At 43.5% G+C, this 14,753-nt stretch overlaps 1 protein-coding gene across 5 annotated transcripts in view; it reads right to left on the bottom strand.

Moving 5' to 3' along the window:
• stard13a (StAR-related lipid transfer (START) domain containing 13a) overlaps window positions 1-14,753 on the bottom strand; it is a 64,818-nt gene that overhangs the window by 24,880 nt on the left and 25,185 nt on the right. Inside the window, exon 1 of one of the 5 annotated variants that reach the window (XM_048982776.1) lies at window positions 9,815-10,752. The exons of 1 other annotated variant lie outside the window; for it this stretch is intronic. In XM_048982776.1, coding sequence (XP_048838733.1) covers window positions 9,815-9,938 — 124 coding nt within the window. In that variant the 5' untranslated portion in view covers window positions 9,939-10,752. Of the gene's footprint in view, window positions 1-2,005; window positions 2,389-9,675; window positions 9,745-9,814; window positions 10,753-14,753 lie in introns of those variants that run through there. 3 more of the 5 variants (XM_048982778.1, XM_048982777.1, XM_048982775.1) reach the window with 3 other exon arrangements.

Here is a 14,753-nt window from a genome sequence, read left to right as displayed (position 1 = left end):
TACCTCTGAGCCAGGAGTTGAAGCCAGTCCAGCTCAATGAGGGCAACAGCACGGATGATATGAAGCAATCAGCCTTTAGATAGAGATGGAAAGTTCATCTTCAGAAAGTACAAATTCAGACCAAAATTTTGTTTCAACCAACCAGTTGAGTATAAAGTTACATTCACAGAGTATTCAGCTGGTTGGCTGACACAAAACCTGGATTTGTACTTTCTGGACCTGAGCTTTACACCTCTGCCTTTAGATGGCTTTCGATGCCATCTGTGTTTTTGTTGAGGACCATCCCAATTCTGCTCCCTGCTCAGGAATCCCCACTGCCCATGGCGTGATCTGGCCAGAAGATGCAGGAAGACTCTCTAAACAGGGAGTCTGCCCCCCAGATGTCTTAGCAGAGACTGATATAAATGCAGAGCGGCGTGATCCGTAGCATGCATGAAATGGTGGGACGTGGCTTTGGAGCGGCTTCTTTCAGGGGCCAATATCTCAAGGTTCTCTCACAAGGGAATTTCAGGCTGAATCGGCACTAAAGCAGATGTCACTGCATGCGAATCAATGGGTGAGTTTCCATGACAACACTGGAGAGAGAAAAGGCCCTTTTTGCAGTGTAGTGGTAACTCCCCTTTAAAAAGAGCTTCTGCAGTTTGTGATGTTATAGATTTACAGCTGCCCAACTGTTTCTCCCCAAGCACTCTCCAAACCTTGGTTTTGGCAACTGTTGCTGTTCATATAGCCACTCTGATTCTTGGTGACATTACGGTAATGAAAGGCTGCGGAGATAAGACGTGGCTACCTCCAAGAATTCAGAATCAACCAATAAACTGAACCACGCTTGGTTCAAGAATATGACAACGCTTTGGAGCAGTCGGGACCAGTGGAGGTGCTGGATTGGTGTCTGGAGCACTGGCGTCACTCCATGTGTCAACAAAAGGTCACCTACAAGGTCATACCCATGTCAGTGTTTAAAAGTGTCTCCTAATGCTAATTACCATCACAGAACACACCAGCTCATTTACGTGACTTCATATGGCTTCAAGGTTTAGTCATTGTCACGAGAACAGCAAAATGAAATTCTTGTAAATCCTGTGGATTAGGGCACAAAGTACAGGTTAATCAGTTCAAAGTATAAACATGATTGACCTTTTCGTATTCACATTTGTCCAAAGCAGTTTTACAGTTTAGGTCATTTTGGATGCTGCTGTTATAAAGCAAGACATTAACTACACCCAAGGGATGTGAATCCATAACCCACTGTTCATATGCCCATCTATATCACCTTCTGCCCCAAACCAGCTGCTCCCAGCATCTCCCCCATGTCCATGAGAAGATTGCACAGCCTTGATGTACACGTAGAACAGACACAAGACCTGACATGTCCCACTGTAGGAATGCAAACGGAGAGCTACACTGTACAGAACTGGACAAGCTCTGCTGAGCACCAGTCAGCTTTTGCGTGCCTGACCTCTTTAAGCTGCTCCTTAATCAAAAAAATAGCTACAATGTCCAGCGCAGCTCCAGTTAAACCGTGACATACAATCATCAGTCAAGTGTTAATGTAAATGATTGAATGTCTGTCAAAGTATATGGCATGTATGTGCGCCTGAGTTACTGGAAGGAGACCAAGACCCCCATTAAGCGCCTGAATTGGGGCCAGAAAAGGTGAGGGATGCTATTAACACACTCAAACCCGCCTCCTTCATCCAGTAGGATGGGGCTGATAGGTCCTAATCCCGTGAAGCGGCACAGCCGGTTTCCCGGGAGACCAGAATACCACCATGTACACTTAACAACATCTTTGCTAGAGCTTCTGCAAGGAGATACCAACAGGCACGCTTTTGGGATTATGCACTTGCAAACACTCTCAGTTCCAGAATCATAGCTGTGCTGCTGTGGTAAGACAAGGAAAGTAGGGATAACTGCTATAGAAGGATTTCAGGACTACAGCACCACTGGCCAAACCAGCTGAGAGTGGCGACAGATGAGGAACACGGTTCTACGCAGGCCATACCTTGAGCAATCTTCTGCAGCAGCTGCTGTCGGGCGATGATGCGGCCCAGCCGGTAGCTGGACGGCGCCCTGCGGCGCCTGCCCAGGCGCAGGTATATATCTGGGGCATCGGGACCCACGCTGCCCAAACACTCCTGGTTCCGGCGCATGTCCGAGAGCTGCCTGTACACTGTTTCTCGATCGTCCTCCATCCACAGCGTAGAAGTGGAAAGTCATGCGTTTCAACGTAACTACCGGTCTCTGCCACTTTGTCGTCTCCCACGCAAACTATTCCGACAACGCAAACACAAACAGAAATATGTACACACACGCTACTACAGCTACCAGAACAACTAGGAACAGACTGAGTCACTGAGAAGTGCAGCACTTTGTTTTGTCTCCACCCAGAGCCTCAGCCCCGTCTGATTGGCCAGAGAGCCAATCATGAATTTAGCCTCAAGAAGGCTGCACCACCAGCATGTGCCGCTCTGCACATGTCAGGCATGAGAGACATGCAGAGGCCGACGTGCTACGGCCGAGGGCTCATCAGCAGAACACGCCCGACAGAGAGGGAGAGGGTGGGAGACAGAGAGAGAAATGGAGAGATGGGAGACGGAGAGAGAAATGGAGAGACCTACAGCAGGGCAGCTTGGTTGAGTGAAGCAGGGGTCTGCAATAAAGACCACTTGCCACATGGAGGTCACTGTCATCTAGGAGGATTCCCTTCACTGGGTGGAGAGAACACGCCATTACATGCACACAGGATGATTGTGATCCATGATAAGGCACCCGAGGGATAAAACAGCACTTTGTGTGCAGTCGGTGTCCACGCCCCCACCACCCTGCCTCAGAAGGCCTACTTTGGGCGGCTTCGTACACATACCATGGACTACTGCATTTCCCCTGTACACATTCTGACTCTTCAGGCCCAGGCAAATTAAACGGCCAACAAAAGACAAAAGACTCTGTGAGCCAGCCTGCCAAAACAAAATGGGTGGGGGGGCGGTCCCCCACATGAGACTGAATGTGTAGGCAGTTTGGGCAGATGAGGGGGCACTGACACACGTTGGACTGCCTAAGACTCAGACCAAAGACACCCATAATAACTGCTGCATCCCTCTATGAACTTGTGTATTCAAGATTCAAGACTTTTTTTGTCACATGCATGAATGTACCAGTAGAACAACAGTGAAATGAAATAGCTGCTACTCCAGACAGCTCTATAAACAAGGAATAAAGGCAAGATATAACAAAATAAGATAATAAAAAAGAAGTACTATCCACCCAGAAATATTTAAATAGAAGTATATAAACAGTTAAGACAAAAGGTAAATATTTGAGAAAATATTTAAAGTGCAGGTTGCAGCAGAAGCTTATTTTACTTGGGGGTGTTGATGATCCTAGTGGCCTGGGGGCAGAAGCTCCTCCTCAGCCTCTGAGTCCCGGCCATAAGGCTCCAGAGGTGCCTACCTGAGAACAGCCACTGGAGCAGATTTTGACATGGGTGCTGAGTGTCTTTGATAATACTAAACACCCTGGACATACACATCGCCGGATGTAGATGTCCTGCAGGGTGGGCAATTTTGTCCCAATGATGCGTACAACCACTTATCAAGCCTGGGTTCAGAGGAATGAGAGAAAGGTCCAAATAACATGGTACATTAGCAGAGAGCATTAGTGGAGGGCATGAGCATGTGAACGAAGGCCTAATTTATCAGGCTCTATAGGTCACATCCCCACCCACAGAACACGGGAACATACCCCATGAGCCTGAGTGTATTTACAGGACAATAAATAACCTATAAATAACAATACAAGAGGCGGACGGCCGCTGAACAAACACAGAAAAGTGAAATGGTGAGAAGGCCTGTCAGTGTCATTGCCAAGGAATGTGTTTTTGAAATCCCCATCATGGTTGGGGGGTTGTGCATTGTTCATTTGCTGTCAAACAGCAATGTTGTCCTACGTGAGTACATCTATATGGCAAATAAAGAGAGTCTGTGACTGTGTGAATGTATTTGGGTCAGAGAAGCAGTTAAACATTAGTGTGTGTGTATAGCTAATATGTGTGTAACTCAGTATGTGCATGAGACAGAGATAGCAACAAAAAAGACAAAGAAAGCGACAAAGAGGACAGAGGTAGCAACAAAGAGGACAAAGAAAGCGACAAAGAGGACAGAGAAAGCGACAAAGAGGATAGAGATAGCGCCAAAGAGGACAAAGAAAGTGACAAAGAGGACAGAGAAAGTGACAAAGAGGACAGAGAAAGCGACAGAGGACAAAGAAAGTGACAAAGAGGACAGAGAAAGCGACAAAGAGGACAGACAAAGTGACAAAGAGGACAGAGATAGCGACAAAGAGGACGGATATAGCGACAGAGGACAAAAAAAGTGACAAAGAGGACAGAGATAGCGACAAAGAGGACAGACAAAGTGACAAAGAGGACAGAGAAAACGACAAAGAGGACAGAGATAGCGACAAAGAGGACAAAGAAAGTGACAGAGGACAGAGATAGCGACAAAGAAGACAGACAAAGTGACAAAGAGGACAGAGATAGCGACAAAGAGGACGGAGATAGCGACAGAGGACAAAGAAAGTGACAAAGAGGACGGCGATAGCGACAGAGGACAAAGCAAGTGACAAAGAGGACGGAGATAGCGACAAAGAGGACAGAGAAAGCGACAGAGGACAAAGAAAGTGACAAAGAGGACAGAGATAGCGACAAAGAAGACAGACAAAGTGACAAAGAGGACAGAGATAGCGACAAAGAGGACAGAGAAAGCGACAAAGAGGACAAAGAAAGTGACAGAGGACAGAGATAGCAACAAAGAGGACAGAGAAAATGACAAAGAGGACAGAGATAGCGACAAAGAGGACAGAGATAGCGACAAAGAAGACAGACAAAGTGACAAAGAGGACAGAGAAAGTGACAAAGAGGACAGAGAAAGCGACAGAGGACAAAGAAAGTGACAAAGAGGACAGAGAAAGCGACAGAGGACAGAGATAGCGACAAAGAAGATAGACAAAGTGACAAAGAGGACAGAGATAGCGACAAAGAGGACAAACAAAGTGACAAACAGGCCAGAGATAGCGACAAAGGATAGAGATAGCGAAAGAGGACAGAGAAAGCGACAGAGGACAAAGAAAGTGACAAAGAGGACAGAGATAGCGACAAAGAAGACAGACAAAGTGACAAAGAGGACAGAGATAGTGACAAAGAGGACAAACAAAGTGACAAACAGGATAGAGATAGCGAAAGAGGACAGAGAAAGCGACAGAGGACAAAGAAAGTGACAAAGAGGACAGAGATAGCGACAAAGAAGACAGACAAAGTGACAAAGAGGACAGAGATAGTCACAAAGAGGACAAACAAAGTGACAAAGAGGACAGAGATAGTGACAAAGAGGACAGAGAAAGCGACAAAGACAGAGATAGCGACAAAGAGGACAGAGATAGCGACAAAGAGGACAAACAAAGTGACAAACAGGACAGAGATAGCGACAAAGAGGACAAAGTAACAAACAGGACAGAGATAGTGACAAAGAGGACAGAGATAGCGACAAAGAGGACAAACAAAGTGACAAAGAGGACAGAGATTGCGACAAAGAGGACAGAGATAGCGACAAAGAGGACAAACAAAGTGACAAACAGGACAGAGATAGCGACAAAGGACAGAGATAGCGACAAAGAGGACAGAGAAAGCAACACAGATATTGGGATTGCCTGCACCAATATGACTTGAATATAGGAATGCTTTGATTAATCAAATATGAAAAGGACACAGAGACGAGGACATCAACCCCCAAAATAAAGTCACTTTCTCAGGTGTCCTTGCAAATAGAGCAAGTTTTGCAACCTAAGGGACAGTGAATCACAGAGTGGTGACTGTAAGGAAGATACTAAAATAGCCAGTTGTGTAAATGAGTCTCTGTGGCCAGTTAAGAAACTGAATTTAAATTTAAAATGAAGATTTCTGTATTCCCCAGCGTACCATAGATTCACAATGTAACAGTGCATTAAAGTATGAAACTGCATTCTACATTTTCCTTCACAGGTACATGTATTCTGGATACACATACAATATATTATACAATGTTACACCACAGAAGGCAAGTACGCTTTTCTGGTGATGAAAACCCCATTCCATTACTGCTTTGTAAGTTCATATCACTGAGCTGCAACTGAAGAACAGAAAATTAAACCACATGAAAATAATCAAAGCTGAATATCACATGTCCTCATTCACTGATCTTGGAACTTTCCCCCGTTTTTTTTCAGGCAGCCTGGTCCTGGCAGAGGGAGGCTTCCCCAGGGCGCTTGAAAACCAGTAATAGCAGGAACGATGAGACTGGACTTGTGCCCAGGAGACTCACAGGTTCATCTATTGGGGGGGGGGGGGTCCTGTTTTTTCACACAGTCGAAATTGCCTCAAGACAACATCCAGCCCTCTAAATAGATAAAAATATGAAAGTACAGGACTGGAAGTTGTGAAAGTTGTCTTGAATTACACTGTTTGCTAAGCAACAAAACAAATAACATACCATGATAAGCTAAGGTAGGATAAGGTAGGATTGGTTCACTCTCATTCAGAAAGTCACCCACTGCTCACCATATGGACTGTTAGGTGCCTTTTTTAATGTTCTGTATTCAATCATCTTATCCTTTCCTGGGAGGAGGTCAGCTGCAAATTCCCATGGTTTAATCAGAAGACAAAACGAGGTCTGTGTTTACAGTTAGCTCTAGAGTCTCTGGCTGAAACAGGGACAGAACACGGGGGCTAACATCTGAGCAATTGTAACGACACACTGCCACAGTCACCAGGATACTTTGGGAGGGTCCACAGCTGTGGCAGGAGATGTGCTTGTAGCCCCCGGGCATGCTAAAACAGGCAGGCACGGCACTCAGAGAATCTTCGATGCTTTGGTGTAGCTTAGCATTTGTGTTTAAATAGCAACAGGTGCCGCATAGTGCCACTGTAGTTTATAAAATGTGAATGTAAACCTTAAACAATCCGAAATTATTTAAAAACGATTGTTTATATGTCAAATTAAACAAAAGAGCTTCAGTTTTCCTTCAAACGAAAACCGTAGTAGCAGCTTTTTAATAGACTGACACCTAGTGGCAACAAAATATACAACAAAATTGTTGGTAAGGGCTCACCACCCTTTGGCACTAAATGAGTTAGACCCACATTCATTTTCTTAAATGGTCTATTCATTGACTCTGACACCCAGAGAAACTAGTGCTGAATTGCTATAGCTGCTGACGCAAAATTATGCGGTTTCAAGAAACTTCACTTGCCAAGAGAGACAGCTGATTACCTGCGATATTCCAAGTGACCAAGAATCAGTTAGTTTTGTTGACCTGAACATTTCTTTACATCTTACATATTTAGCAGACACTCTTCTCCAAAGTGACATAAAAGTGAGTCAAATAGCACATTGCAAACATACATGCTGTCAAGGAGTCAACTAGGCATAAGTGCAGCTCAGTTTCCGATGAACGCCAAGGTGCAAGTGTAAGCAATACAAGACAAACTCATAAGCTTAACAAATATGATTTCCTGTTGCCTTTGCTGTCTTCTTTAATAGAGCCTTACCATTCTCTGTTGGAAATGCAGTCGAAACATAATAAAACCACATGCGCATTAACATAGTGTATGAATTATTTTCTGTGCTTGGATAACAGACAGCATGGTAGCAGTTATGGGATTGCACTAGTTCAATCCCACCGCTGCTATACTCTTTACAGAGGCCCTAAGTCCTTGTATAGACACACGACCATCCTCAGTTTGAGACTTTGTCTAGTATAATACATTCATTGGCTAAGACAGTATGTAAGCAGCAATTTAGTTAGATTATTCAATAATTCGGTCACAATTTCTTTCTAAATGAAACGACAAAAGCGGTTCATATCTACATTTCTGAAGGCACGTTGGCGGGAACCAGAAATTCCTCGGTTAACGATCTAACTGGTCATCGGTCTAGAGCGAGAGAGTATGGTAGACGCAAAGGTTCGTTTTTTCACAGGACACTTTTAATTTTAGATACAAGATATACTTTCTGTTATGTTGTTTTTTTTTAGCCAGGGTTGTCAACTTTGGTCAGCTGGCTGGCTGGTGCCAACACACGCATTTACATGTATGTAACAGTATTATTACCTTGTAAATAGTCTGTAGGGTTTGCAAACGATACCAATGCTACTGGTGTAGCTAATTTTATGATTATAATGGAATAATATTGATTTGCCGTAAGATTTTCTGCGTTAGCGTGAGTTTCTGAAAGCGAGAGTCCGCATTAGATTCGTGAGATCTGGCAACTCCGTTTTAGCTATGGCGACAGCACACTGCCCAGCCATTGAAGTCGCCATTTGAATTTTTCGTTGGACCGCCTTTAGCTTTGATTATGGCGCGCATTTGTCATGGCATAGTTTCCACAGGCTTATGCAACATCTCACCCTTTATTTTCATCCAGATTTGCATTCATTTCTCACCGCAATCCTGTATTGACACGTGAATTGAACCACTTCATAAAGCCTCCTTCAGCACATCCCAAAGACCTTCAATGAGGTTAAACTCACAACTCTGTGGTGACCGAGTCGTGCATGAAAATGATTCCTCATGCCCCCTGAACTTCTCTTTGACAATTCGAACCCGATTCATCTTGGCATCCTTGTCCTGGAATATGCCCGTGCCAACAGGGAATAAAACCATCCATTGCTGATGGATGGAGGTGTAACCTGGCCAGTAGATTCAGGTACTCAGCTGACTTCACTTTATTGCTGCATAACATTACTGAGCTGTAATAATGATTCAGTCATTGGCTCTTAAGTATTTATTGATATAAATTCAAATGGTGTCTTTTATTTTTTGCCGAGCATTGATTGGCTGAACGAAGTTTGACTTAATATCTGTAGTTTATAATGTCTGATTAGGATTTTTTTTCTAATTCAGTGCGATAATAAATGTGCTACCGATATTTAACTGCTAATGCTATGCTATCGATATTTAACTGCCTCCGTGCGATAACAGTGTAGTAGAACAAATGGGGTAACGGGAGGTGAGGATCCCCTCGGTTAGCAATGGATGGGCTCAAGGACCGCATGCTGCTATAAAGGGGGTGGCTTTCTTTGCGGAGATTTCTGAGAAAAGGCAACCAGTGAACTTCAGCACAGTGACACATTGCGCTCTTACAACATGCAGGACAGGAGTGGATTAAGGTTATCGGTCGGCATGCTACATAGCTGGGAAACTTTCGCTGGCACGTAACTGTCCTGAAAGCACTTCTGTTTGACATTCAGTCATGAAAGGCCATTTATATACATCCACCAGAAACCGCAAAGTAAAATTGTTAAAGTGCATTCACAGAAATGTTACTGAATGTTTAATTCAATATGCAAATTAATTTAGCAAATACGCTTTCATATATATATATATATATATATATATATATTATAAACAGTTGAATGTGACCCACATCTACAGGATAAGGAGCTGACAAGTAGGACAATGACGGTAAAATCTATTTGAGAAGGAATAGGTGATACAAAACAGCCGAAGGGTGTCCGGCTGGAGGTAAACGCAGCCTTCGATGCCATGTGAGATCCCAAGGTCCATGAGTGTCAAGCACATTCCCAGCAGAAAGCGCCACCGGCATGATAGCCAGTGTCCTAAAATAGTACTAGAGAACTTACCCACCCACAACAAAAGTCCTGCGTCTTGCGAATAAGCCTGGGGGGCATGAAGAACTGCGACGCAGGCGGCACTGCACGAATTACTATGAGGATGCACTTATATACTGTAGGCGCCCCGATGCCTTCCAAGGACACTGACCTGCGAGGCGACGCTCCCTAACATTCCTCCACAGCAGATCCCAGGCTTTCGACGTGGAGTCCCTTAGCTGCTCGCTGATGGAGCGCCTGAGCTGCATTTTCGCTGGCTTTCGTTTCCCTTCCATCGTAAACACAAACGCATCGTAACGCAGCCACCTTCCCGCCCGGGTATGGTGTTTATTCCGTCCGCTTTTTCCCCTCCCGGACACACCACTGCCGCAGTAGTCGTCACTCCACCTGGATCAGAGCGCTGCGTCACCTTGCAGCAAACTCGAGCCGATGCACATCTTGCCGAAAAACAAACACATTTCTCTGTCAAGTGCTGTGTCGGTGTTTCGCGTAGATCGATTTTCCGCTGTATCCTCTCATATGCGACGGGCTTCGTCTCCACTCAGCCGGTCCCAGTGCGCCTGTCTACACTGGGACCAGATGTGCAGTTGTTTGAAGTTTCCACTTCAGTCTGCATTGCATGCGCAACGCCCGGAGGACACGACTACACTCACTCACTCACTCTCTCTCTCACTCAGTCACTCTCTCACTCACTCACTCACTCAATCAGTCAGTCACTCACTCACACTCTCTCTTTCTCTCTCACTCAGTCACTCTCACACTCAGTCACTCTCACTCCATCAGTCACTCATTGTCAGTTACTCACTCTCACACTCAAGCACACTCAGTCAGTCACACTCTTTCTGTCAGTCAGTCACTCACTCACACTCAGTCACTCACTCTCACTCACTGCCCCACAGACTGACTGTCGTTCATATACTAAACGATCATGACATCTTATTTCTAGTGGCTGGCTGCCCTTAATGTATCAAGTTCTGTGGTATTGTTGTTACATATTTATAACTTCGTGTGCACTGTCAAAATATGACTTTAACCAGAACAATACTTTATAACGAATATGAAGTTTTATGAAGTACAATAAAATGTAGATTTTAAAATTTTCCGTTTTCATAGAAAAATAAACAACTACTTTGTTTTTATCTTCAAAAATGCAAAGTCATATATGCGAGGAGATGGCACCAGTACGGATATTGCAGTCAAATAACTTCACTTTTTCCAAATTTCCCAAAGGTACATAAAGTTAATCCCTCAAACAGGAGCTTAAATCTGAATTCACATAAACAACCAGAACATTCAACAAACTCAAACTGACGAGGAAGAATATTTAGGTGGCAGAGTGCCAGTCCTGCTGGGATCTTTGTAAGGTAATGGAACATGCTTCATCAGGTATGCCATCTCTGAAGCACACTGCTTCAGCAGAATGACCAAAGTACCAGAGCACCCTACATTTATCCGAGCAGACACCTGATACAGCGGTTTTGTATTTCTGTTTGTAAAAGCGATGCAATTGCAGGGCTAGTCTGGACTTTGGGGTCCCCAACAGCCCCACAGTACATTTTCCGAGGGGGGGTGGGAATGGGTCCATCCACAATCATTTTTTCTTACCCACTTACCCAATACCCTGTATGTCAGATGGCCAGTCCAGCCCTGTATTAGACTCTTGAATACTACCCTTAAAAAAAAAAAAAAAACTGAACCCCTGAAATAAACTTGGACCGCAATCCAGCTTGTGGGAATGTAGGTCCAGGATCTTAAAATCACTGTGTTACTGTTATAGGTGGGAACTCAGATAACTTTTGGCATCATGGCAAGAGTTTAACTGCTTATATATGTGGAATTCCATTTTTCCCTACAGCTCGAACTATTATTATATTATATAGTATTACGGGATTCCAGTTGCACACTGTAATATCTTGAACATGAGAAAGTACATTTCACATACAGGAGTTTCTGTCATACTTCGTGTATCAGCTGCCCTCCTTGGAACTGACTATGTGTCTGCGTGCTCCAAGCTAACAGGTCATTTCCCCATTAAGGGATACCAATATTTTGTTTATGTTCCGGAGGCCAAAGGTCAAAGCTAAAAATGTCCCTCTAGCTGAGGAATGTGAATGAAGGTATCTGAGCCCAAGTCAAGGGCAAGAGGTCAAAGGGGGGAGTAATGCGACCCATTATACTGTATAAAAGCGATAAAGCAAAAACCAATAACCTCAGTCAATCTACATCAAACGTGAGTTCTGCTTCCTGCGTTTTCTTTGTTTTCTGGTCTGACAAATTCACGAATAAATTGACTACTAAATTTCCCCTTTACGTCTTTCTCTTCTGGGACAATGCTGTTTTCCAGCCTTTCAAATTAATGTCTATTTCCTTTGAGGCTGTAGGAGGGAGGGTCAGTGAGTCATATTTTTTGTTATTCCTCCTTTGTGTTTACATAAATATGCAACAGGGCCTCGACCAGAGACACTTACTGGGATGGTATTCAGTGGGTGCAGATGTGAATATTGATTATAACTTCCAGCTCTGTTCACACACATGTGCAACACTGACTGAAATGCTGTCACAGCAAAGGAGTAAATGATGGTCAATCAAAACTTTTTTTCCCCCTTAACTTAAAGCAAATACACACAGGAGATATTGTGACATTTCAGGGGCATATTGTTTCAGTGAGCTGGTATATTGTGTTTTGTGTGGGTTCTGCCTTGGACCACACAAAGTGAGGCAGTCATGCCAAGACGGATCCCAGCAGGGAGAACTTTGGCTTGGTACTAATTGCATGAATTAGGCGCAAATGCTAATAGGGTTAAGGGGTTTAACTATTTAACTTCAGGACCTTAATCGCACAAAATTTCCACTTCCTGTTTTATAAGCTAGATATTCTTTAGCTGGTCTTATATATAATAATGGGCTGTCTGTACTGCTACGTTTCAAATTAACACCTCTTCCATTCTGTGAAATATAATTTGAATTGAATATATATATATATATATATATATATATATATATATATATATATATATATATATATATATATATAAATGAAGAGAAACACCTCAACTGTAGTGTATGAGTGTCTGAAGGGGTTTGTGTGGGTCAGTTCTGTTATGGTTTTTCTAGTTCCTTGATATTCCAGCCACCACAAAACCAAAGTGCTTGCCTTTCCTTCATATTTTTGTCATTCTGCCATTCTTTTGTCACAAACGACGCCCAAAGAGCTTAAGTCACAATTTTTAATGCCTTTAAACATTCTGTCCCTCTTGCACTTTCATAGTTATTGGCCTCCCCGTGTGACACAAAGTGAAGAGATCCTGTCTGAGGTGTACAGCAATACATACTCAGCTTTGACAGTGAAATACCCATTTCTACAAACCACAGCATATGCAAATGGCAGCATCAAGAAAACCAAGTGAATTACAATTCTTCTGAAACTTGATTCACAACTTTAACCTATATTCTCACAACCCGATTCATAACCCTTGAGATAGAGTGTTTTTACTGCTCTCTAAGCCCACTAATCAAATTTACGGTGTTTTCTCACATATAATTTTATTATTTTAAGGTTATAGATCTTTTTGGGATTACAATAAGGCCTGTGAATCAGTAAGAAATTTGGTTTTTTGAAATCTGTTCTTTCTGATACTACATTATACTACAGGGCCTACAAATCTGAACCTCGATACCCAATCCAGGCTGTGTTTTCAGTTCTTCCACGTCTGAATGACTGATTCTGATTGGCCATCAAGACTCACATGTAAAGGAAGGCTGGAAAATCAGCAGGGCTCGGACCTTGAGGACCGTGATTTGAATAGCCCCGGTACTCGTGTATACCAGCTGAGCAAATAGCTATAGAGTGCTTCCATGCAGGAAGAGGAGGTTACCTGTTGTGAATGCGTAAAACTGACCAGATATGTGGGCTGTGGATCAGATTTTAAACAGCCTGATTATCGATTATGTTACATGTAACTGGGGTTGATGTGTTACCATGACACTGTCCTTTGCCTCAGTAACCTTCAGCTGTTTAAATTGGCCAAACCAGTGTGTAACAGCACACACTGTCCTGCCAGGTCACGAGGAATTTAGTCAGTTATCAATAACACCAGCAGTCATTATTATCTTCAAAATCAGAAACCCTCCAGGACCTCCACCCACCATCAAAGGAGCCAGAAGACACATTGTCACTAGGCTAGAATATTGGCACAGGAGCAGACTAGGCAAAACCACAGCCAGAACATAATGGCTGGCTTGGAAAATCCTTCTCAATTTGTTTGCTCTGCCCACTTGAACAAGCATTTACTTTGGGGGGTGGCATTCAGCAACAAAATCTCTAGGGCAACCCCCCCCCCCCCCCCCGGAACACCCATACTTAATGCAGATATTATTTTAAACTTAAATGAACAAGAGAAACTAGGAGTCAGCCTAAGTAATCAGGTTGTTTGTTTTCATATTTTTGATAGAGCAGATTAGAGATTTTGTTTTGCCGTTTGACAGGATATTCAAATTTCTGTGGAAACCCTCTATTTTGAAACCAAAAACATCGCCCTGCGACCCTGTCTTCCCAAACAAGCATTTCCATTATACTTAAGAAACACACATACAGAGAAGATTTACTGTTTGAAGTGGTGGGTGTGTCAGTGATACTTGTCAGACCATCACATTCCAGCTCTTTAAGCTGGAACAGCTATTTACCTATTGGATGTTTACTTTATGGCTTCCTTCCCCACTTCCTACCAAGGCTTCTTTAAGTCATTGCTTAAAGCCACATTTCATCTCAGGAATGATAATGTCATACTACTGCGACCATGTGACTTCACTGTGAACTAAATATAAGCACGTGTGTATATGCTGTCCATATGAGACGAGCTGCAATGTTAGTGACCCTCGTCCCCCTGCTTTCTCTGTTGTGCGCCCATGATGAATTCTGGGAATATTTGTCTGTGGAAGGTAGAGGGATTCATTTCCAGTCAATTGACTTGTTTTCACTACTATAAGCAGGGCCCCTTGGTCAGATCTTCATCCCTGGGAAACCCCACAGTCAGACCAAATGAAAGCTGCATTTATCCAGGACATCTTATTGTGGTCGATATGCACCACAC

This window comes from Brienomyrus brachyistius, chromosome 18, assembly GCF_023856365.1.
Source record: "Brienomyrus brachyistius isolate T26 chromosome 18, BBRACH_0.4, whole genome shotgun sequence".
Classification (NCBI taxonomy): Eukaryota; Metazoa; Chordata; class Actinopteri; order Osteoglossiformes; family Mormyridae; genus Brienomyrus; species Brienomyrus brachyistius.
The sequence above is the reverse complement of the archived record's forward strand: the minus strand, read 5'-3'. Positions and strand labels throughout refer to the sequence as shown.